At 39.8% G+C, this 25,076-nt stretch overlaps 1 protein-coding gene across 2 annotated transcripts in view; it reads right to left on the minus strand.

The window, feature by feature from the left end:
* CAP2 (cyclase associated actin cytoskeleton regulatory protein 2) overlaps nt 1-25,076 on the minus strand; it is a 127,764-nt gene that overhangs the window by 63,197 nt on the left and 39,491 nt on the right. Inside the window, exons 1-2 of one of the 2 annotated variants that reach the window (XM_043908464.1) lie at nt 18,540-18,544; nt 12,729-12,806 (exon numbers count right to left, since the gene is read on the minus strand). In XM_043908464.1, coding sequence (XP_043764399.1) covers nt 12,729-12,800 — 72 coding nt within the window. In that variant the 5' untranslated portion in view covers nt 12,801-12,806; nt 18,540-18,544. Of the gene's footprint in view, nt 1-12,728; nt 12,807-18,539; nt 18,545-25,076 lie in introns of those variants that run through there. The other variant, XM_043908463.1, reaches the window with a different exon arrangement.

Here is a 25,076-nt window from a genome sequence, read left to right on the forward strand (position 1 = left end):
TTCTACTTTATAAATACAAAAAAATGTTTTATATGTACAGGCTAACATTTATTGGAGAATAGAATAAAAAATTAAGATATGGATCATAAGAATCTATGATCAACCAAAAGTAACTCAAAAATAGAAGAATGCCCAATTAAATAGTGTTGTATATAATTATTGGATACAGTATATGTCCCTTAAAATTACACTACTAAAATTTGCTTGATATGAGAAAATGTGAATATTTAATTATGTTCCATGGGAAAAGCAGAAAAAATACTTTGACATAGAACTGAGGAGGGTGTGAAATAATGTAAGTCATTTGAGCATAGTGTTTATTACCTTTGGAATTTCTTAAATTCACTTTTTTAAAAACAAAACAAAAAAAAATCAGGGACAAAATGGAATGATGTTTATCCTCTTTGAGGTCAAAATGAGGTGGTCATGGAAATTTCAGCAAATGTACTCTTTTTAAATGAGCTAAATCCATCTTGAAGTCCCATTATCAGTGAAATAAATGTTCCACATAGGAAAAAACCAAAGAAGACTAAAACCACATAAAACCTTTTAGAGCAAAAAAAAAAAAAAAAAAAAGATCATGGGTGAAATTTGTGATGACACTCACACATTGGGAGATCCTATAAGCCAATTATCTTGATGTTCAGGTAGGAAGAACATAATTTAATTAGCATTTTAAAGAAAACTAAAAGGAACCAAAAAGCCAAACGAAAGACAGACTGAGGTGATACACTCATAATTAGAATTAGAAAAACCTGGCATTCAATTTTTTTTTTTGCTTTATTGAGGGATACCAGACAAATAATCTCTCTGTGCTTTATTCCTTATCTATATGGAAATAATAATACTTATTTTTATAGGCCAGGAGATGATTATGCTAAGGTCCTCCTATGGTCTTGTTGCGCATGAATCTTCTTTTTGCCAGAGAATATCTATCCAATAAGTACAGAGAGAAGACTCTCCTCTTTTAGTTGCCCTGAGATTCTCTCACTGTAAAAAGCAATTGGGGCTGACTTTCCATGTACTGTTTGTTTCCACAAACACAAAGAGAAGGTTCCCAGGTATTCATTTAATAAGTGATCTGGGGAGAAGGTCTTAATCATCGTGAATGTCTAGCGCTCTGCTGGCTTTAGATTGTTAACTCACTCAGTCTCTTACTGAGCACCTACTACGGCCACTGGACACAGGGCTGGGTGTTCATCACTCAGCAGTACTGAATAATCACATTCTGTTACACTAATCCCTCCCTGGTACTGACTGGCAGTCACTGAAGGCATTACTCACAACCTAAGTCAACAATCAAACTGTTGTGGTGCCAGGGGCAAGCTAAGAACATGATGAGTCAATCAATCTAGGGAAAACAACAAAGTTTAGGGTAACCTGACTGGAAATAAAGATATTAATAGCAAATCAAAGGAAATGAAGGTGGTTTCACGACATGTTGTAACACCACAGAAGGCCCTGTATTTCACAGTTTCACTCCTTTATCGCTGCCTTCTTACTAATTAACACCTACTTTCTAACACTTTCAGGGCCTTGGGGCTACAAATGATGGACAAAAACACAAAGAAGAAAATCAGCGCAGAGTGGTTCAGGGAAGGAAGTCATGTGCTAAAAAGTCCCCAGGCGCACAGCCACGTGCCTGACTGACAACCTCCTCTCTCCCTCCTGACTGATGTAAAAAAGGAGATGTGCTGATCCTTCGTGGCTCTCTTTCTTCCCATTGCTCTTCTGTGACTCAACCAAGAGGGTACTCCAATCCATACCGAGTACATCTCCAGATATCAACAAAGGAAAGTTGACTGGAATGATCAGAAACAAAAGTCCTGCCTCAAACACAGATCACTGAATGCTGTGACTCTTTGGTTGCTTGGGCTTCCCTGGTGGCTCAGCGGTAACGAATCTGCCTGCCAATGGAGGAGACGCGGGTTCAATCCCTGGTCCAGGAAGATCCCCTGGGAAAGGAAATGGCAACTCACTCCAGTATTCTTGCCTGGGAAATCCCGTGGACAGCGGAGCCTGGGGGGCTATAGTCCTTGGGGTTGCAGTCTGACACGACTTAGCAACTGAACAACAACATAAAAAAAAAAAAAAAAGATGATTCAGTTTCAGTTACAGTATTAGAGAATTACAGAATGATTCTGAATGTCTCTGTCCCAGACCAGAGAAATCCTGTCAAAAGAGAAGAAGGAAAGGCAAGAGTTCTCATTTTCTCACAAAACGTATTTTAACGATAATGAATTTATCCAGTATATCTTTATAAAAAGATCCTTCAGGTTCTAAAAATGTCAAGTAACATTTTTATTGATGACTATTTACCTTAGCCATTATCAGTTTCAGATAGCTAAGCTGTGATATATATATATATTTTTTGTTGTTGTTTTTTTTTAACTGAGTGGCATATGCAGTTAAAATTCATTTGTAGTTGTTGCTCAGCTGCTCAGTCGTGTCCAGCTCTTTTGCAACCCATGGGCTGTAGCCTGCCAGGCTCCTCTATCCATGGGATTTCCAGCAAGAATATTAGAGTGGGTTGCCGTTTCCTTCTCCAGGGGATCTTCCTGACTCAGGAAGGATCGAACCCACATCTCCTGTGTCTCCTGCATTGCAGGTGTATTCTTTACCACTGAGCCATCATGGAAGCTCTAAAATTCATTAGGGACTCAAAGTTAACAGTATATTTATAACCTCTTTATAGGACTTGGAGCTACACTCCCCCCGTTTTAAATAATGATGATGTTTTAGCTATACCTTGGTTTTTATTTTGTATAGTTTGCCCTCTCTGTGCGTCATTTGCTGTCAGGTTGGTAACATGTGAAGTTACAAATTATAACCTTGTTCCTGTTCCAACTTACGACCTTCCAAAAGGAATACCGAACACATTCAACTGTACGCTATCCAGCCAAAGAAAATGATGGGACTCCTGCTGTTTGAACCACTGAAATCCAATTTGGGTGAGGCGCTGCCCATTATCCTGTACAGAGAGTCCAGGTGGACGAAGGTGGGATCAAGCCTGAAGTTCTGCCCTGCAGTCACTTTGGTTCTAACTGCGAAATTACCAGTTTTAGAGGACTGATGCTGGACACTCACAACAATGTCACTGCCTCAAGAAAGTACCACTCTTCACAATTTACATGAACACTCTATATAGGGAAATCTAACTAGAATATTTTTCAACAGCATTTAAATACCAGGCCAGCTGGATCTCCACAGCCCATGTGAATTGAATCAGCACACTTCTCAGAACCTATATTCTATCATCACTGAATGCTTGAGCTACATCTGTCACCCAAATCTGGCCGTGCTCGTTTCTTGTCATTCACTCTGAACATCCAGTAACGAAACATTCGGTGGTAGCCTCAGAGGCACGCGTTTTGTGAAAGCGTGCAGCAGTGAAACGGCATCCTTGAAATGAAATGCCTTCCTGACCCCAGGCCCCTTGTTCTTCCTCTAACTTTCCCTTTTCCAAATTCCCCTGAAGAATACTTCTTCAAGGCAAATCTGATGTGGCTGATCCACAACTTACATTTTAGCAGTTATACCCTCAACTGATATTTCAATCCATACTATATAAATCTCCAAATATCAAGTTCTTTTTTTTTTTTTTAAGATAACAGTACCACCAAGTAAAAATGTCATTTCACTCTGTTCTTCCGTTCCTTTCCTCTACTACTGGAATCTATTAACCTAGCTTTTATCCCTCAAACCAACACAAAGTGTCAGAAGCCGGAGCTGGTCTTTTTTTAATCAAACTTGACATCAAGTAAAACATAGTTAAGACCGCAACGTTTCATAAAAGCAAAGACACATCAACTCTCAAGCTCCCTGAAGCTCTTAGAATCTTGTGGAGGAGATGGAAAACATGCACAAAAAGTAACGGTGGAATGTTTCTTAAATGACATGTAAACAAGTTAATTCTGTGTTGACAGAAACTACTATAAAGGTGCTGGGAAGTTCAAAGCTATAAAGAGATCAGCAGAAGGCATGTTGAATGTGTTCCTTAATAGAGGAGAGTGGGTGGGAAAGTTTGAATAGTGGTCATGGTGGTAATGAGGGCAGTAATTACAAAGATAAGTGCAAAGTACAGAAATATATGAATCATGATAAATAACATCACCCAGACCCTATTTTTCCAAAGTATTTTCTCCTACAAATGAGCTAATGATAGATGCAGAAATGCCAAATGCTGTGACTGCTATATAGCAGGGGATCCAGTAAATGTTTGGTTAAAAAAAAAAGACCAAGAAATAAATTAATAGAGTGGAGGAAATCAAAGAGGGCTGGAATATGTAAACAGGGTTTAACAAAGATCTGAAGTAACTACTTAAGAGTAACTTACCTAATAAGCGATTCCAGATATAGAAACACTAATCCTGGCAGCAGTTAATCTACCAAAAACCTGACAACAACATTCTTTTTTCCTGTTCAGTTTATGAAAAGAGGTAATCGTCCAGGAAGGAGTACATTCTCTAGGTGTTTGCTGCCAGTTGGGGGGAAGCAAAGTGAGAAACAGAAGGGGGAAATCATGTGTGTGTTTTCTCCTCTCCATTAGTTTGGGAAATGCATCTTCACTAAAAAAAAAAATTGTCATCAGTAAGACGCTCTCTTGTTCAACTTAGGAGAGGGGCTGGAAGATATTAAGTGGTGAATATGGGTCTTTATTATTCTGGCAATGTTGGCCTCTTCATGTTCAAAATTTATGTTTTAAAATCTCTGGAAGGCAGAATGCATTTCAATTAGTGAGACTATACAGTAGTTTGTCTTCTCCTAAAAATAATTATGTAAAATTTATTCTGAGTTATTTGTAATTTTAGTACTTAGGGAAGTGTCTGCATTTTCAATTAAGAGCTAAGTATACAAATTAAAAGTGCTGCACAGTGTAGCTTAAATCCAGCCCTCACTGGCTGGTGCACATAAACACTAATATCAAATGATGGTTTTGTCATGTGATCCAACCCGCAGCACATACAAATATAGAACATGACCATAAAAAGTAACGGACCATGCCCTCTGCTAAGTAATTTATGACAGCAGATCCAGACTGGAATGCCAGCTGGAATTACCTTCTCCCTGTCTGCTATTTTCGCATATACAGCTTTGTACAGATGATAGAAGCTACGTCTTGCAGAGAGGACTCATGTTAAGGCTGCTGAAATGATGAACAAGTAGCAAATCCATAGGCTAAAACATGTTTGGCTTGTAAAAAGATTTGTTGAACGATGTCAATAACCTATTTTAAAATTAATTTTTGAATCAGGCTGTAAGAGAAACTTGTAACCCCACCAATTTTGAAATATCAGATTTATGGTTTCTAGCAAACAGATAGGAAGCTTCACAGTGGAGAATGAAAAATAGTTGAGAATCATGTTATGAAAAATACAATGTGATCCCAAAACTTGACTAAAGGGAGAATGAAAAATTCCCTAGCCACATACATAGCCCTAATCTCTTTGCAGAATTTGCCATTGAGGCAGTCTGGAACTGTAACAAACTTAGTATGAAATAGTGGATAAAACAAAGGATATTATCCTTCTTTATTAACCTTTACCCCCTTGGATAATCCCCCAAATCCCCTGTGTGTGATAACCACCTCACTTCCTTTGGGCAGCCATTCATTATCTAATTCATGTCTTACACAAAGAGAAATGAGCTAATGTGCCTTATCAGATTAAAAAAAAAAAATAGTCACCATGAGTGATGTCCAACGGGACAGGATCTTAGCAAATCCCTTCTGCCTCCATAGTCCTGGGTTTCTAAATGCCTATAAAGCTACTAACCCACGGCCACAGCTCACAGGCTCATTCACAGCTTTATGTTGCTAAAGCAAACAGTCTGGGCAGAAGAATGACAGCATTACCCTCCTTTCTGATTATCCTCCTCTCTGCATCCTGATAAACTAATGATTCGCTTTCCTGTTGGGATTCAGCCCCGACTGGGTAGCTTCAAGCTGTCAACTCAAGCAGACCCTGATGATATCACACAAACCTCTTCCTCTCCTTCCTTCCCGGGTGCTTCATTCTTCATGAACCAGCATCAACATCCAGCCTACACATGGAGCCCGGGTGTAATTATCAAGGCAATTTTCTGGCCCTGGAAAGGCTCATGTAAAAGCAAAGGCTTCTTTTTGCCTCAGTTCTCCAAATACAACACAAAATGCTATTCAGAAAGCTGCTGGTTACAAAAAATTCAACCCTGTAGGTCTCTGTTTGTAACCTGTTTTTACCTGTTTATCATAGATTGTACTTGGGCAGACATTTCAATTGGGTTGAAGCCTATCTCTTCAGAAATTAAAAGCATGCATTGCCTTTGAGTGCTTTTGAGTTGATAGTTAAGAGAACCACCCACTTAGTAATATCAATGAGTCCAAACTTATGCATATTTATGAAGTGAGACTATACAGTTAATTTGGAAAAGGCCATAAAGTGAGTCACTGATTAGGTTCTAAGATGCTATTCCTTTTTGAAACTCTGAACACTGGGAAATACTACTGTCAAATGAAAATATAACTGACCATGACATAAAAGATGAAAACTTATTACCTTTTACTTCTCTTGCAGTTTTATTTTTCTATTTTCCAGATAAATGTAGAATTACATATTTAAAAAACCATTAAAAAGACTTGTTCAACACATATAAATAACAGCAGTTACTCAACAGAATATTTTCTCGATACCTTTACATGAAGACAGAAAGCTTTAAGGCAATATTTTAACGTAGGCATTTCACTTTGTATTAGGGCCAGAATTGCTCTATTGCATTATGTTACCTGTCATATGCCCCCTAACAATAGAACTTGGCAGCACTCATTGTGGCCAAATCTTTCAAGATTCAGCAATTGTGACTGAGCTATGCTGTGACATTTTCTGGGCAGGGACTTAAGGAACACTTGGGAGTTTGTCTTTGTTCATTCGTTTGCTTTTTCTTTACAATTTCCAGACCTGCCACTAGCCCCACCTAATTTACTCAAGGCATGTTCTGAGATCAAAGTCACATGACTACTTTGCTTGGCATTTCAAAATATTGGACAATAATTTGACACCTTGTGGTAAACATTACAGAGGCAAAAAAAGGGGAGGGGATAAACTCACTCTAATTAAAAGAAACGTTGAGATCTCTATATACATGTATCTACATCTCTAGATCTCTCTTTACTCAGGTACAGTGAAAACAAATTCAGTGGTTAGATTTGAAAGTTTTCTTGTCTTTCTCTGGATGCCTCCTAGGCGATTAGCCCAGAAAAACCCACTTGAGAGTTTAGAAAGATATTTCCACTGAGACAGACCTCATTAGCCAACTTACCCACTCTGGCAGACTGGCTAAATGCTCACCAAATCCATGAATTCCTCCTTCCCGGCACACAGGCTGATTAAATTTCCCAGCCACCCCTGCAACTAACTACAAGTGCCCAAGAGACTGAATGAAGGCAGAAGTGACATATGCCACTTTCAGGTCTGACCCATAAAACCTTTCTAGGAATGATCCTGCATTGTCTTTCCCAAGTCAGTGGCCGAGGACTTGGAGTCAGGAAGGGGCTAAAAGATGGAAGATGCCTGGTCCCTGAATGACCATATGGAAGACTGTCAATCAAAAACACCACTGCAGACCTCAGGTAAGCAAGAAAAATGAGAATTAGGGACTTCTGCTTAAAGCAGTTGGACTAACCTAACTGGTACTAAAGTCTCCTATTCAATCACCTGACCCTTGCATATTTTTTCTCATTCAATCCTCACAATAACTCTACGAGATAAGAACTATTATCCCTATCAAAAATAAGGAAACATGGGCTAAGAGAACTTAACTGCTTTCTTAAGTGGGTAACTTGACAAGTTGGTTTGGTTAGAGTGGCTCAGTTCAGTGGGAGTTTCTTGTGAACTTTACCAGATTAATTTTCCAGTAGCCATCCAGAAAAAAAAAAGATGATCCTTTTTGTTTTTCTTGCATTTGGATTCACAAAGCTAAAGAGTAGAAGATCTGGGGTTCAAATCCAGGTAGGCCCAAGTCCAAAGATTCTACCCTTGACCACCCTCACAAATTAATGTTTTTTTTAAAAAAATCTCAAACCTATAGGCATAAAACCCATAAATAATCGGAATCTCTCAATGTACTTAAGTAATTAGCTTAAGTCCTAAGGTTAACTACTAGGCTTTCTTGGTTGGTTTAAGATGAATAAGTTATCAACAAATTGGATTACTGCCCCACAGCTTAGAAAATCCTTACTGAGTGAGTGCTCTGGCGGAGCACTGTGCTGGGCCATGCATATCACTAGATGGAGGAATGGACAGAAGGGGTCTCTCATCCTCCTTTCTCTTCTAATTTCTCAGACTCTTTAAATAATGAAAGGACAAAAAATTAGTTTTAGATTCCTGTTCAGTGCACAGGAAGGCACTATCTGCTTTTTTAAAAAAATAGTTATTTATTCGACTGCCTCAAGTCTTAGTTGCAGTACACAGGATCTTTGCTGCATCATGTAGGATCTTTCCTTGAGGGGCATGGATTTTCTAGCTGTGGTAAGTGCGGGCTCCTGAGCACACGGGCTCAGTAACTGCACAGCATGTGGGACTTTAGTTCCCCAATCAGGGATCGAACCTGTGGTCCCTGCATAGCAAGGTGAATTCTTAACCACGAGGCCACCAGGGAAGTCCCAATATTTCCTTTTATGTATTTATTTTTTTAAACTAATTTATTTATTTTAATTTGGAGGCTAATTACATTACAATATGGTGGTGGTTTTTGCATACACTGACATGAATCAGCCACAGGTGTACATGTGTCCCCCATCTCATACCCCCCTTCCCCCTCCCTCCCCATCCCATCCCTCTGGGTTGCCCTGCTTCATGCACAGAACACGGACTGATCAGTGAATACTACTACCATTTCACAGATGGTAGTATACATGTTTCAGTGCTATTCTCTCAAATCATCCCACCCTTGCCTTCTCCCACAGAGTCCAAAAGTCTGTTCTTTATATCTGTGTCTCTTTTGCTGCCTCGCATACAGGGTCATCGTTACCATCTTTCTAAATTCTACATATACACATTAATATACTGTATTGGTGTTTTTCTTTCTGACTTACTTCACTCTGCATAATAGGCTCCAGTTTTATCCAACTTATTAGAACTGATTCAAATGTGTTCTTTTAACAGCTGAGTAATATTCCACTGTGTATTTGTACCATAACTTTCTTATCCATTCATCTGCCGATGGAAATCTAGGTTGCTTCCATGTCCTAGCTATTGTAAACAGTGCTGTGACCAATATTTCCTTTTAAAATGCAAGTCAAATAAAGACAGAAAAAGAGAGGGCAGGTGGAAGAAACTATTTCTTACTTATGGAAGATTAAAAAACTCAGATTTCCTAGTCTTTTTAATAGAATAAATCAACAGGCCAGTCAAAGGCCATAAATCATCTTCCCTTTAGCTGGAAACTTAGGGTTAATTTCTTCCACTATGCACCGGTACACATTAATTTCATGCAAACACACACTCACACACAGTTTCATTGTCAGGTCCTCAGCAGCATAAGACGTGTTGAAGAAAATATGGAAGTGTCTGTAGGTGGGAAGGCACTCCCTGCTGTAGTTACAACACAACAGATGTGGTCCTTTACCACAAAGGTGCTGCCCATCTGTCTGAAACTAAGGTCGGGGGGCGCAGGTAGAAGACCTCCCCAAAACCCCTGTGATGAGTCTTCCTTCCAAGTGGTGCCCATCTAGGACTTTAGAGGCACTGGGCTAGCAGAAGTTACATTTTCAGCTGTGGCCAAAGTTTTGGGGTCATTCATGGTAGAGATGAGAGATCAAATTGCCGACATTCGTTGGATCACAGAGAAAACAAGGGAATTCCAGAAAAACATCTACTTCTGCTTCACTGACTCTGCTAAAGCCTTTGAGTGTGTGGATTACAACAAAATGGAAAATTCTTAAAGAGATGGGAACACCAGACCACCTTACCTGACTCCTGAGAAACACATACGTGGGTCAAGAAGCAACAGTTAGAACTGAACATGGAACAGTGGACTGGTTCAAATGGGAAAGGAGTATGATGGACTGCATATTGTTTCTTTCCTGCTTATTTAACTTAGAAAGTGAAGAGGAACTAAACAGCCTCTTAATAGGGGCTAAAGAGGAAAGTAAAAAAGCTGGCTTGAAACTCAACATTAAGAAAAAAAGATCATGGCATCCAGTCCCATCACTTCATGGCAAATAGAAGGGGGAAAAGTGGAAGCAGTGACAGATTTTATTTTCTTGGGCTCCAAAATCACTGCACATGGTGACTGCAACCAACAAATTAGAAGACGCTTGCTTCTTGGAAGAAAAACTATGACAAACCTACACAGCATATTCAAAAGCAGAGACATCACTTTGCTGACAAAGATCCATATAATCAAAGCTATGGTTTTTCCAGTAGTCATGTACAGATGTAAGAGTTGGACCATAAAGAAGGCTGAGCTGAAGAATTGATGCTTTTGAACTGTGGGGCTGTTGAGAGACCCTTGGACTGCAAGATCAAACCAGTCAATCCTAAAGGAAATCAACCCTGAACATTCATTGGAAGGACTGACACTGAAGCTCCAATACTTTGGTCACCTGATGCAAAGGGCTGACTCATTAGAAAAGACCCTGATGCTGGGAAAGATTGATGGTAGGAGGAGAAGGGGGTGACAGAGGGTGAGATGGTTGGATGGTATCATCAACTCAATGGACATGAATTTGAGCAAACTCTGGCAGACAGTGAAGGACAGGAAAGCCTGGCATGCCGCAGTCAATGGAACCACAAAGAGTAAGACATGACTGGGCGACTGAACAACAACAAACGGTAGAGATGATTAAAGATCATCTTCCACATCTCTCCCGGGTGATGGGAGATGTCTCCACGCCAACAGCACTTGTTTCACCTCTCCCTATTAACGACAAACATTTTCTACATTTTATTTTACCACATAACTCTTGTAAGTGACTATGCATTGCAGCTCTTTTTATGTGTAGTATCCATGAAGAGAACTTTGGATGGTGAGTAAAGTAATGGGCCCAGGTCTAGATCCCATGACCAGGGCATTAAAATGTATCACTGAGCTTCATTTTTCATGCTTGCAAATTAGAAATATCCTATTTTCCCTAGACGTAGTGAAGAGCTGAATGCACCAAAATTCTACACATATAGAAAAGGGGTTTCTTGGCCATTTTTTATGTGAGACTCCTTCTACCAACTGGAAAAAGATGGGCATGATAAATTGTCACTAGAGTTCTTTTTTTTTCTCATGTTCTAGTAACATTTAATTTAAAAAAGCAGGCATCTGAGCCATGGGCCACAGTTTGGCAGCACCTGGTCTATAATTCCTAAAAAGGCTTCCTACATATGCCTTTTTAAGTGCACAGTTCAGCAGTGTTCAGTATATGCACACTGTTATGAAACAGATCTCCAGAACTTTCTCATCTTGCAAAAGGGAAACCATCTATCCATTCAACAACAATCTGTTTCTTCCCAAAGCTCCTGGTAATCACGATTCTACTTTCTGTCTCTGCGAATATGACTAATTAAGATCCCTCATATAAGTGGGACTGTACAGTATTTGCTCTTCTGTGTCACTAGAATTCTTAACAACAATATTGTAAGGATTAGAACAATCTTTTGCCCAAAGATCATTTTTCTAAATTACAACAAGGGGAGAGAAGAAAAGCATGAGATGTTCTGCACATGTTTCACAAGTTGTTCTATATCAGGATCACTGTAATATGTCTGTAACACAAGAGGGGTGCTTGCAAGGTGCAAGATGGGATGACTCATTAGTACATCATGAAATCAGTTCAGTGGGTGACAATCTTTGAAAAAGAAGAAAAGAACAGAGCAATACAATGGATTATGTGAAAATATCATAACGAAATGCACATTACAACTGTTGTTTTGTGCAACTGGATGGTGAAATAAAATATGCTTTTTCCTATAGATCAAGGTTGAAAAATTTGAAATCCTTTCTAATAGAGAATCTAAGAACCATGTGTCTTAGTCCAAAATGAGACAGGAAATTTGGAGTTGGATGTCATCACTGTCGATCAGGGCTGTAAATCACTATGATTTTGCAAATGTTTGTTAATGCAGCGTAACAGCCTGCTTTGACATAGACACGATAGGAAAAAAGAACATGAGCCTGGTATTTGTCTACGAAAGGATTTTGTGCTGGTGGGCATTTCAGGTGGGGACGCCTGAGTCTTGCTGCTCAAAATGTAGCAACAGACCACCAGCAGCAGCATCACTGAGAGCTTGTTAGAACTAGAGAGTCCCGGGCTCTCTTCTAGACCTACAACCCAGACCCTGCACTCTAACAAATCACTGAATCCAGACGGACTCAGATGAAGACTAGGGTTTGAGAAGCAGCCATCTAGCAGTGTTTGATAACAAAGAGGCACAAAGTATGAACTAAAAATTAGTAGTAAATACTCCCTTAATCACAAATTGGTTGTGAGACTAGTAAAAACGGATAGAATACAGGTGCATAGATAAACTGACCCTTTAAATAGGTGATGTCGAATGTCACAGTATAAATTTGGTCATAAGAAGACTGTAAAGGCCGAAGAAAGGTTTTGTACTATAATCTGGATTAGAGATAGAACTTTCAGTCCTATCCATCTCATTTTCAGGATGTGTCTCACAGTAACTGGTTCTGTTGCTTGCCTGTTTTCTACCTTACACTGCCAATTCCTCTGGGCACTCTCGGTTCTCAGGATACACTCTTACCTCTTGGGGTTGCTGGTACTGAGAGGCCATCAGAAGGAAAGCTCGCTGGGCCTGGAAAGCGCTATGCACCATTTCTGCCTGGGAACAAAAACAAAAAGGGAACAGTTTAATTATGTGAGTGCCTGCACAGAGACTTACCATATGATCCAGCAGTCCCATCTCTAGGTATATAGCCAAGAAAAATGAAAATGCCTGTCCACACAAAAAACTTGTAAATAAATGCTCACAGCATCATTATTCATAATAGCCAGAGAGCAGAAAGAACCAGAATGTCCATCAACTGATGAATGGATAAACAAAATGTGATATATCCATAACAATGGAATATTACTCTGCAATAGAAAGAAATGAAGTGCTGATCCATGCTACAACATGGGGGGAACCTTGAAAACATTATGCTGAGTGAATGAAGCCAGTCACAAAAGACCACATTTGTATGATTCCGTTTATATGAAATGTCCAGAATAAGCACATCTACAGAGAGAAAGTAGATTAGCGGTTGCCAGGGGCTGGCGGGAGGGAGGAATGGGCAGTGACTGCTAATGAGTATGGAGCTTCTCTCGAGGGTGCTGAAAATGTTTCAGAATTAGACAGTGGTGATGGTTTCACAATGTGGTGAATATACTGAGGATCACCAAATCATATACTTTAAAAGAGTGAAGGTTATGATATGTGAAGTATATCTCAACGAAGCTATTAAAAAAATCTTTGAGCCCGAAAGTGTAACTATTTTCCAAAGGGTGTCTCTACTATCCTCTTTCACACCCCAATTTGTTCTACACTTGATAATGGAAAGAAAATTGTCCCTTAAGCCATCCCCATCAAGATATGTTCACTTGGGACTTTCCTGATGGCCCAGTGGCTAAGACTGTGTGCTCCCAATGCAGAAGATCCAGGTTTGATCCCTGGTTGGGGAACTAGATCCCACATCTAGTTCCCACGCTGCAACTAAAGATTTGCATGTGGCAACTAAGGCCTGGTACAGCCAAATAAATAAACAAAAATAAATATTTAAGATATGCTCACCGAGAAATACTGGTTGCTACGACTGTTCAGTTAGATGGCTCTGGAGGAGACTTCAGATCTACCTGGACTCAACACCCCAAAAGGAACTGAGCAGGTGGGAATGTCTTCAAATACATGGTTCCATATTCTCTTATCCTTACCATCTACTCACTCTTAACTAGTTGATTAATTCTTTAATATTTTTAGATTCAAAAGTTACAGAAGAGTATCAAGAAGAAAATAATTCCAAATGTTTATATCACACACAATTAGTTTTCAAGAAAAGTCATACAGTTGTTTTCATAAGACAAAGCACAATGATTCAGAATATTTGCTTAAATGCCATAAGTTACAAAGATTAAATTTTTAAAAAATATCTCATAACCTAGAAATAATCATTATTAATACAAGATGAACATCACAGCATCCACCTTTAAAAATCCATATGCAGACAGACATTGGTAAAATGGGACCATACCTTAAGTACTATTTTTTAAAATGAAAGTATAAATTTTCATTATAAGTGAATACTAAAAATTAAAGAGAAAGAACTGATAAGCTTCAAATAAAAGTCTCTGCACTATGTTATGCATCATTCTAAATAATCTAAATGATCATTCTGGACTTCCTTGGTGGCTCAGTGATAAACAACCCACCTATCAATGTGGAAGATGCAGGTTTGATCCCTGGGTTGGGAAGATCCCCTGAAGAAGGAAATGGCAACCCACTCTAGTAATCTTGCCTGGAGAATTCCAAGGACAGAGGAGCCTGGAGGTTACAGTCCATGGGGATGCAAAGAGTTGGTCACAACTTAGCAACTGAGCATGCACACAAATGATCATTCTAAGATAAAAATATAAAATATTAAGAGACTGGAATACTTATGTATTTATATTTTAAATGACATAATGTAATTTTAGACGATACTAATTGACTCCTTGTTGGGAAAGACAAGAACACAGGCCTTTTCCACTTCTTTCTATCTCTGGCCTCCATTTTTCATTTTGTTTTAGTTATTGTTACTATAATGCTAATCCCATAGCTACTGAGAATTAGTTCTACATTTAGACATACCTAGTGGTTCTCACCAATTGTTTTATCATGACTTCTCCATTTCTGAGTTTTGATTTTTTTTTTTTTTTTCTGGCTAGACTCCCATTATCAAGTATGTTCCTCAAAAAGTATGTTCCTTAAGTTCTTCAGTCTGAAGCACGTCTCCCTGTTGTGTATATATTTTAACAACATCTTGGCTAGATATAACCTCCTTGGGTCTCTCTCTCTCACCATGTGCAGAAAGGATAGCAGTGAATGTGGCAAAGCACAAATCTAAGCCAGCTTGACCTTTTTCTCCTTTGTAGGAAACTGACTTTTCTATTCTGACACCTGAAGAATTATTTCTCTAACCTTGAAGCCTAACAGCTTAACTAAGTTACGTCTGGATTTTGAGCATTCTGTGTTATACTTCTTAGAATAGATTTGGTCCTTTCATTTATGGTATATTTTCTTACATAACTTTATCTTTCAAAATACGTTTTGTTCCATTTGTTAGATTTTCTACTCAGGGGTTCCAACAATTATCCTCATACTGTATAATATTTGAATGATTTCATACCTTTTAGATTCTCCCTGCCTTTCATTTCTTTATCTGTCGTCTGTAATTACTGTGATTATATCAATACTTTTCTCTATTGCTGATAAACGGATATTCAGTAGGGTCTCATATACATTAACATTTCTAATTTATATTTCATTTCTGTATTAATGTTGTTTTTGATTTTGATTCATTAGACTTCAATTTCCCTTTGTATTTCATTCTTATTTTCTATCACCTTAAGCTATGCTGTGTGCTCAGTCACTCAGTCACGTCCAACTCATTACAACTCCCCAGACTGTAACCCACCTGACTCGTCTGTCCATGGAATTTTCCAGGCAAGAAAACTGCAGCAGCTTGCTATTTCCTTCTCCAGGGGATCTTCCCGACCTACAGATTGAACCTGTGTCTCTTGCATCTCCTGCACTAGCAGGTGGATTCTTTACCACTGCGCCATCTGGGAAGCCCCTGAAAAATATTTTTAAAATATGCTAATACTCTTATTAAGTTTTAAGAGTCTAAGTTACACTCTAATTAAGCCATAGCGAGGAATCTGTTTCTGTTCATTGTCTTATTTTCTCTGAGGGCAAGCCCATGACTTTCCTTTGCATGCTCTATTCCTCTCTGACACACTATTTCTAGTAACCCTGTGGGTGATTCCTTGAGCATTTTGCCACCTTACTGGAGACTGGTTTATTTTCCGTTTCAAGCAAGAGTGTTATTCCTAATCTTCTAGGGCCTGATGGAATAGGAGACAGGAAAAGGGAGTGCTTAACTTTTCTCATTTCTCACCCAAGGGCTTTTTTTTCCGCTTACTGACAAGAAAATGCTTAAAATAAAACCAAGATTTGTAGATCATTTACATTTAGAATGACAAATTCATCATCATAAACATAACAGATTAAGTCTTATGAATATTTAAATGAGGGTATATTTTCCTTTTTGGAGTACACCATCTCCTCTTTGTCCTGTCAGCCTGAGTGCTGGGATTATGTTGCTCAAAAAATCTCAAATTTTGGATATTCCTTAGGGAAATAGAGGATTTTCAAATTTTACTGTCCTGGAGACCATTATGACCTCCTGAACATGAAGCTCAAGAGTGGCAGGAATGCTTCTCCATACATCAAAACATTTATTTTTAGTGGTTCAGAAGGACTTTTGTCAGTATCTAATAACCACATTTCCAAATAGATGCTTATGAAATAAAACTTTCCATGGCTTAGACATAAATAAAAGAACTGCACTTCTCCCACAATGATGATACAGAAGTATGGTCCTCATCTACGACAAGCCTTGTGGAGTCAGCTGAATCATAGTTGCTGTGAGAACAGTAATTTGCGATTGCCTGACTTCTACAGTTAAAACTGCAGCTCAGAGGTGGCATTAATATTTTTGTAGTTATCCCAAGATGAACACTATCACTGCCCTTTTTTACTTTCCTGAGCAACAACATTTAGCCCTTTGTTAACAGAACAACTTTCTGGCAGGTCTGATTAAATGAAGATGGCCAGTTTCATTAATTAGTCTCTCCCCCCACATGGCCTTTCACTCAACAATGGCGATGGAGGTCGGAGCACATAAGGGCTGAATATCTAGCTATCTGCTTCCACTCTCCCTTTCGATGTGCTTATGCAGACAAATCTTTCTGAGGATTCAGCTGTGTACCTCTTCCGGCTCCCTGGAACTCTGGGTATGACTAGCAGACTCTAAACTACATGCATTTTTAACCTGATCCATTCACATTTCAAAGAATTTTTATTCCATCTTTGAGGCATTCTGATCCACCTGCTTCTTACTTCTGGAAAGTTCCACAAGTCCCCTCAACCAGACAGCATCAGTAACAATTCCTCTGAACCTGCTGAGTTCTGATAACTTGAAAGGGAGAATTTGGCTCACTCAGGCAGTTCAAAACATTGTGAAAGAAAAAGTCCAACGTAGGGATTTTCAGTAACGACAAATAATTGAGGGTTTTTGCTGAGTTTGTTCATCACACGTGTGCCAGGCTCAGAGCGCCTCAGTGACCTTTGTGGGTATACATGCGCATCTATCTGCCTGTGACCATGTGTGTGCAGAGAAGAAAGGGACAGTGTTGTTAAGAGGCAAAGTTGTGCATTTTGCTTGAATTCTATCAATTTTTACTTAGGTGACTGGAGTTCTTAGACAGACAGGTTGGGATACGATCTTGACCTATGGTCTGAGGGGGAAGAGTAGGAGAATGAATTTCAGTCATCAGTTTAAAGCAAGCTTTGGGATAAACAGACACCAGTTAACATGACTTATTTTCATCTAATCCCCCTGAGAGAGAACTGGCTCCCTGGGGAAGCCCAATTGGTCTCTGAACAACCATCGAAGCTTTGCATTATTTCATTGGGAAATCTATAGGTCACAAAGCACCAAGTGGATGATAAAATCAGCAAGATGCAACTGGGAGAAAGGGTACAGGTAAGACTTGGAGGAGATGCAGAAAGCATCCAGCCAGGATGCCTGTGCTGAAGATATTTCCAGATCTTATGACTGTATCAGCCCTCTTCTTGGGAACCAAACAGCAAAGGGAAGGGGGTCCTCTTTCTCTGACTGAAGGTCAAGGGAATGGGCATCTGCTCATCAGGTGCAATTTGGGGGCTCTGGGAAGGTCACTATCAACACCACCTTCACATTCCTCCCCAATGAGTCTGCCAAAGTCCCATATTTTATAATTAGAGGTGCTGTGTTTTTAGATCTGATTCCTTAGGACCCTTTAATCTATCCTAACAGTGAGGTCTCTTGAGTTTCATCCAACAAAAAGGTAAAAGAGAACCTGACAGATGAAAGCACAGCAGGAAAATGAGCTGGCAAAAAGAGGTGATAGGATGCCAAAGACAAGTTTCACCCACTTCACGATTTTGCTTAAAACAACATTGAAGATGCTTAATTTTATAGACATGAACATAATGACCAACCCTACAAAGTCAGGTTATCAAGGCCATCTGGGTTGACATAAAGAGCCATGAAGAAGGCTGACACCAGCAGTTCTCAACTGGTTTGCATTAAGTTTGCATTATATTCACCTGGTGAAAGAATGTGAACGAGAAAGTCACTCAGTCTTGTCCGACTCTTTGCGACCCCATGGACTGTAGCCCCCCAGGCTCTCCTGTCCATGGGATTCTCCAGGCAAGATTACTGGAGTGGGTAGCCTTTCCCTTCTCCAGGGGATTTTCCCAACTCAGGAATCGAACATAGGTCTCCCACATTGCTGGCAGATTCTTTACCAGCTGAGTCACATAGTCACCTGGAGGCTCTGTTAAAACAAGAGATTGTCACGATTCACCCCCAGGGTTTCAGATTCAGATTCTTGGGCCCAAGAATTCACATTTCTAATGAATTCTCTAACAAATATTGCATGCTGTAATCACTTAATTAAGTTTCAGGAGAGTTTCTGTTGATTCTTTTGAACTTTCCACATAGATGAAGGTCATGTCATCTGTGATAAAAGACAGTTTTATATCTTCCTTCCCAATCAGAGTGCATTTTAATTCCTTTTCTCATCTATTTGCATTAGAAAAAATTTCTAGTTTGATGTTGAAAATGATTGGTGAGAGGGGACATCCTTGCCTTGCACCTGATCTCTGACTTTCTCACCATTAAATATGATGTTAGCTGTCAGTTTCTTGTCATTGTAAGAAAACTCCATAAACTAGGACTAGAGGGAAACTTTTAAATTGAGAAAGTTTCCCTCTAGTCCTAGTTTATGGAGTTTTTATCACGAACAGGTGTTGAAAGTGAAAGTGAAAGTCACTCAGTTGGGTCCGATTCGTTGCGACCCCATGGACTGCAGCATGCCAAGCCTCCCTGTACATGACCAACTCCCGGAGTTCACTCGAAATCATGTCCATTGCGTCGGTGATGCCATCCAACCATCTCATCCTCTGTCGTCCCCTTCTCCTCCTGCCTTCGATCCTTCCCAGCATCAGGGTCTTTTCAAATGAGTCAGCTCTTCATATCAGGTGGCCAAAGTATTGGAGTTTCAGCTTCAACATCAGTCCTTCCAATGAACATTCAGGAATGATTTCCTTTAGGATGGACTGGTTGGATCTCCTTGCAGTCCAAGGGACTCTCAAGAGTCTTCTCCACTTGATAATATACATGTTTCGATGCTGAAACAGATCGCCAGTCCAGGTTGGATGCACGAGACAAGTGCTCGGGGCTGGTGCACTGGGATGACCCAGAGGGATGGGATGGGGAGGGAGGTGGGAGGGGGGGTTCAGGATGGGGAACACATGTAAATCCATGGCTGATTCATGTCAATGTATGGCAAAAACCACTACAATATTGTAAAGTAATTAGCCTCCAGCTAATAAAAATAATTGGGGGGAAAAAAAAAGAGTCTTCTCCAACACCACAGTTCAAAAGCATCAATTCTTTGGCACTCAGCTTTCTTTATAGTCCAACTCTCACATCCATACATGACTACTGGAAAAACCATAGCCTTGACTAGATGGACCTTTGTTGGCAAAGTAATGACTCTGCTTTTTAATATGCTGTGTAGGTTGGTCATAACTTTCCTTCCAAGGAGTAAGCATCTTTTAATTTCATGGCTGCAGTCACGATCTGCAGTGATTTTGGAGCCCCCCAAAATAAAGTCAGTCACTGTTTCCACTGTTTCCCCATCTATTTGCCATGAAGTGATGGGACTGGATGCCATGATCTTAGTTTTCTGAATGTTGAGCTTTAAGCAAACTTTTTCACTCTGCTCTTTCACTTTCATCAAGAGGCTCTTTAGTTCTTCTTCACTTTCTGCCATAGGGTGGTGTCATCTGCATATCTGAGGTTATTGATATTTCTCCCAGCAATCTTGATTCCAGCCTGTGCTTCTTCCAGCCCAGGGTTTCTCATGATGTACTCTGCATATAAGTTAAATAAGCAGGGTGACAATATACAGCCTTGATGTACTCCTTTTCCTATTTGGAACCAGTCTGTTGTTCCATGTCCAGTTCTAACTGTTGCTTCCTAACCTGCATACAGGTTTCTCAAGAGGCAGGTCAGGTGGTCTGGTATTCCCATCTCTTTCAGAATTTTCCACCGTTTATTGTGATCCACACAGTCAAAGGCTTTGGCATAGTCAGTAAAGCAGAAATAGATGTTTTTCTGGAACTCTTCCTGCTTTTTCAGTGATCCAGCGGATGTTGGCAATTTGATCTCGGGTGCCTCTGCCTTTTTAAAACCAGCTTGAACATCTGGAAGTTCATAGTTCACGTACTGTTGAAGCCTGGCTTAGAGAATTTTGAGCACTACTTTGCTAGCGTGTGAGATAAGTGGAATTGTGTGGTAGTTTGAGCATTCTTTGGGATTGCCTTTCTTACTGACTAGAATGAAAACTGACTTTTTCCAGTCCTGTGGCCACTGCTGAGTTTTCCATATTTGCTGGCATATTGAGTGCAGCACTTTCGCAGCATCATCTTTTAGGATTTGAAATAGCTCAACTAGAATTCCACACAGAAGAACTGTACAAAAAAGATCTTCACGACCCAGATAATCACGATGGTGTGATCATTTACCTAGAGCCAGATATCCTGGAATGTGAAGTCAAGTGGGCCTTAGGAAGCATCACTATGAACAAAGCTAGTGGAGGTGGTGGAATTCCAGTCGAGCTATTTCAAGTCCTAAAAGATGGTCTATACAGTCTATGGAATTCTCCAGGCCAGAATACTGGAGTGGGTAGCCTCTCCTTTCTTCAGGGGATCTTTCCAACCCAGGAATCAAACCCAGGTCTCTCACATTGCAGGTGGATTCTTTACCAGCTGAGCCAGAAGGAAAGCCCAAGAATACTGGAGTGGGTAGCCTATCCCTTCTCCAGCGGATCTTCCCGACAAAGAATTTGTTATTGTTGTTAGTTGCTCAGCTGTGTCTGACTCTATGTGACCCCAGGGACTGTGTCCTGGGGTCCTCTGTCCATGGGATTTTCCAGGCAAGATTACTGGAGTGGGTTGCCATTTCCTTCTCCAGGGGATCTTCCCGAGTCAGGGATCAAACCCGTGTATCCTGTATTGCAGGCAGATTATTCATCACTGGGGCACCAGGGAATAGGTGGTGGACTTTGTCAAATGCTTTCCCTGCATCTATTGATATGATCATGTGATTTTTCTTTTTTAGTCTGCTGATGTGACAGATTACATGAATTGATTTTTGAATGTTGAACCAACCTTGCCTACTTGGGGAAAAATCCAACTTGATCATGGTATATAATTCTTTTTTATACTTTTTTAGATTTAATTAATATTTTGCTGAGGATTTTTGCACCTATGTTCACAAAAAATATAGGTCTATAGTTTTCTTATAATGTCTTTGTTTTATTTCGGTAGTAGGGTAATGCTAGGGCCTTACTAATAACTCAGTGCTCTGGCTTATTTCAAAATGCTTCCTTTTCCCCTCCACCTGCCAAAAGCCCAAGCAGATTTTTCTCCAGTATTTACTGTGGGAACCTAGTTGAGCTGCTAGAGGTAAATCTCAAAATATTGTGGGGGCTGCATGTGACTGGGTTCCCCTGGAGTTCTTAACTTTGAGTTGTCTGCACTGAGCTTCCAATAATTTGCCAATTATAATTCAGGTTTTTCAACCTCAACAAATACTCCAATACTTTAGCCACCTGATATGAAGAGCTGACACGTTGGAAAAGCCCTTGATGCTGGGAAGGACTGTAGACAGGAGGAGAAAAGGGCAGCAGAGGATGAGATGGTTAGATGGCATCATCCACTCAAGAAACATGAGTTTGAGCAAACTCCAGGAGATAGTGAAGGGCAGAGGAGCCTGGTGTGCTGCAGTCCATGGGGTCGCAAAGAGTCAGACACAACTTAGCAACTAAACAGCTGGTTCACTTGACAGTTTCACTCATGAGTCTCTGCTCCATTAAGCCCAAACTTCCCGTATTCACCTGTTTCTCTGGTCTTAGGGACAGCAGTTTTCCCTGCATCCTCCTTTAAGGACCCAACAAGAGTTGCTTTTTCAGAGTTCAGCTTTTTCCTTGTTATTTGGATGGAGTGGTGACTTCCAGGCTTTTTACATGCAGAACCAGAAACTGAAAGTCCTTCTTCCACTTCTTTTTTATTTTCTCAAGAAATAACTGTTCAGTCACTCATTCAGTTGTGTCCGACTCTTTGTGACCCCATGGACTGTAGCGACCAGGCTGCTCTGTCCATGGGATTCTCCAGACAAGAACACTGGAATGGGTTGCCATTTCTTTCTCCAAGAAATAACTATTTATTTATAAAGAGATATCAGTTCACTAACATCTTAAGAGTTTTAAAAATGTTTCTATTACACTGCTCTAATTTTCTAAAATTCCTACACTTTACAGATCAAAAGATTTGTTTTACCTTTCTATTTGGAAATAATCATAGGTTCACAGTAAGTTGAAAAGATAGTACAGAGAGGTGCTGTGTTCTCATCACTCAGTTTACTCCACTGCGTGTGTGCGTGCCTGCGTGTGCATGCGTGTGTGTGTGTGTGTGTGTGTGTGTTAGTTGCTTAGTTGTGTCTGACTCTTTGCAACCCCGTGGACTGTAGCCCTCCAGGTTCCTCTGTCCATGGGATTCTCCAGGGAAGAATATTGGACTGGGTTGCCGTTCCTTTCTCCAGGGGGTCTTCCCCACTCAGGAATCAAACCTGGGTCTCTTGCATTGCAGGCAGACTCTTTACCTTCTGGGCCACCAGGGAAGCCCTAATTTACTTCATTAGTTATATCTTACTTAAATATAGTGCAACATCAAAACCAGGGAACTGACATTGGTATGAACTTTCCGCTTCTTTTTCAAATGAGAAAAAACATATTCTGTTTCCATTTTCAGACATTTTGGAACTTCCATCCCAGCTTCATCCTTCTGATGACAGAGCATTTCCCCATTACCTGCCTTGTGATATATGCATAATGTATTATGGAATCGGAGTTAGGGGTGGTTATGAACGGCTATGCGAGAGGGGCTTAGGGGTATTATCTGGTGGAAAGGATGGTGGGACTGTGCTGACAGGGGGTCACTAAGAGACTCAGTGATAAACACTCCATTTTTACTTGGATTGTTTCAGTTTCTTAAAAATAACAAAGTTCTTTAAAGAAGCTTTTATCCTCAGTGCATGAGACTTTTATTATTTGTGCTTATTATTGTTATTTTTATCATATTTATCTGGGGATGCTTGGAGGGGACTAAAACAACACCCAAACTGCCTCTTTATGCCATCACTGCCAAGAATAAAACATGCAAGTACACAATGTCTCTTCACTATGACATCCTTAGTTCCCACGAACTTTTGCCTATTTTGTATATGTTTGGGAAACAGCTCTCTCTTCCCTACGTGCCAATAGGAAAGGCATAAAGAAGCAAGCCAGGATTACTATTAACAAAGAAAACTGGAGGCATGTTTGTGCTAAAACTTGTTCTGACGGCAAAATCTGTTTTGTCAGCCATGTAGTCTAAAGATGTTAAGTTGAGAAATCAGATTGACTGCTACTTGTTGCTGACCCTGAAATTGCCACAGTGATATAGAAGGGCCAAGTTTTGCTTGGACTACAACCGTCTCCTTAATTTCAGTCAGCATCTTCCTATCTCCTTTGGCATGTGTCACTTGTCCTTATACATAGGGCCCTCACAGATCAGTGTTGATTCTATCTTACCAAGGAGGACTCTGAACAATGTCCTGGTGATGTAAATATGCCACGATGTCAGTTAACTGAGTAGTGGGATTATGAGTGGCTTTAAAATTTTCTTCTTCATACATTTATTGTCAAATTTTCTACCTCAAACATTTAAATTTTATTATCAGAAAAAAATTAAAAAGATGTGATGAGAACACAATTGAAGTTTATTATTTAATTTCATAATCAGAAAGTTCTGAGTACCTTCTCAGGGGAAACAAGTCAAGAATGACTAATGACTGTAACAGGCAACAAGGTGCTAGTCAGGTGGAACAGACAACAAACATTCCATTTAAAAGGAATGGGTTGCTGATCACCATAACTGAAAGGTAAGTTCCTCATCTGGTTAGCTTGACAAAACACAAGAAGTATTCTCATTAAAAAAGGGCATGTATTCTTTTTTTTATTTTGTCCATGCATGTGGGATCTTAGTTCCCTGACCAGGGATTAAACCCACATTCCCTGTGCGGAGTCTTAACCACTGGACGGCCAGGAATGTATTTTTTTTGAAGAAATGATTTCCTTCTTTCTAGACCCCAGGAAGCACAATGCTTGGTACCCAGTCATTCTAACCATCGTTCCCCTTAACATGGCTCTCTGGCTCTTCAAGACAACAGGGTTCCCTAAAGCCTACAATTTAACCACAGCTTTCTTTTTTTTTAAATTTCTAGTGTGCACACAATAAAATGGAGTCTAAATTTACAGTCTGACCAGGAGAAGGAAGGAGCAATGTCACACTCCACTTATTTATAAATATGTTGGCAACGCTCCATTAAATCATAAAGACAAGTTAATTTTAAGACTCTGGCCTGCTCAAATACCTACTAAGTCCCAGTCAATTTCAGGCTCTGCCTTAGCCAAAGCATATATCAAAAGGACAATAATTTTATATTCGGTAATTGTTATAAATTAGTATTTTTACTGCCCTTACAGTTGACTGGTTTTTTTTTCCCCAATGATTCCACTTTCATTAGCAGAGAAAGAATGCATCCTTATTGAATACAGCTAAATAGTTTTGCAGCTTAGAAAGGAAAGATGAGTAGGTAGATTGAAAATGTCAATGTGAGACTACTAGGCACATTTTATTAAA

Source organism: Cervus elaphus, chromosome 7, assembly GCF_910594005.1.
Source record: "Cervus elaphus chromosome 7, mCerEla1.1, whole genome shotgun sequence".
Lineage (NCBI taxonomy): Eukaryota > Metazoa > Chordata > Mammalia > Artiodactyla > Cervidae > Cervus > Cervus elaphus.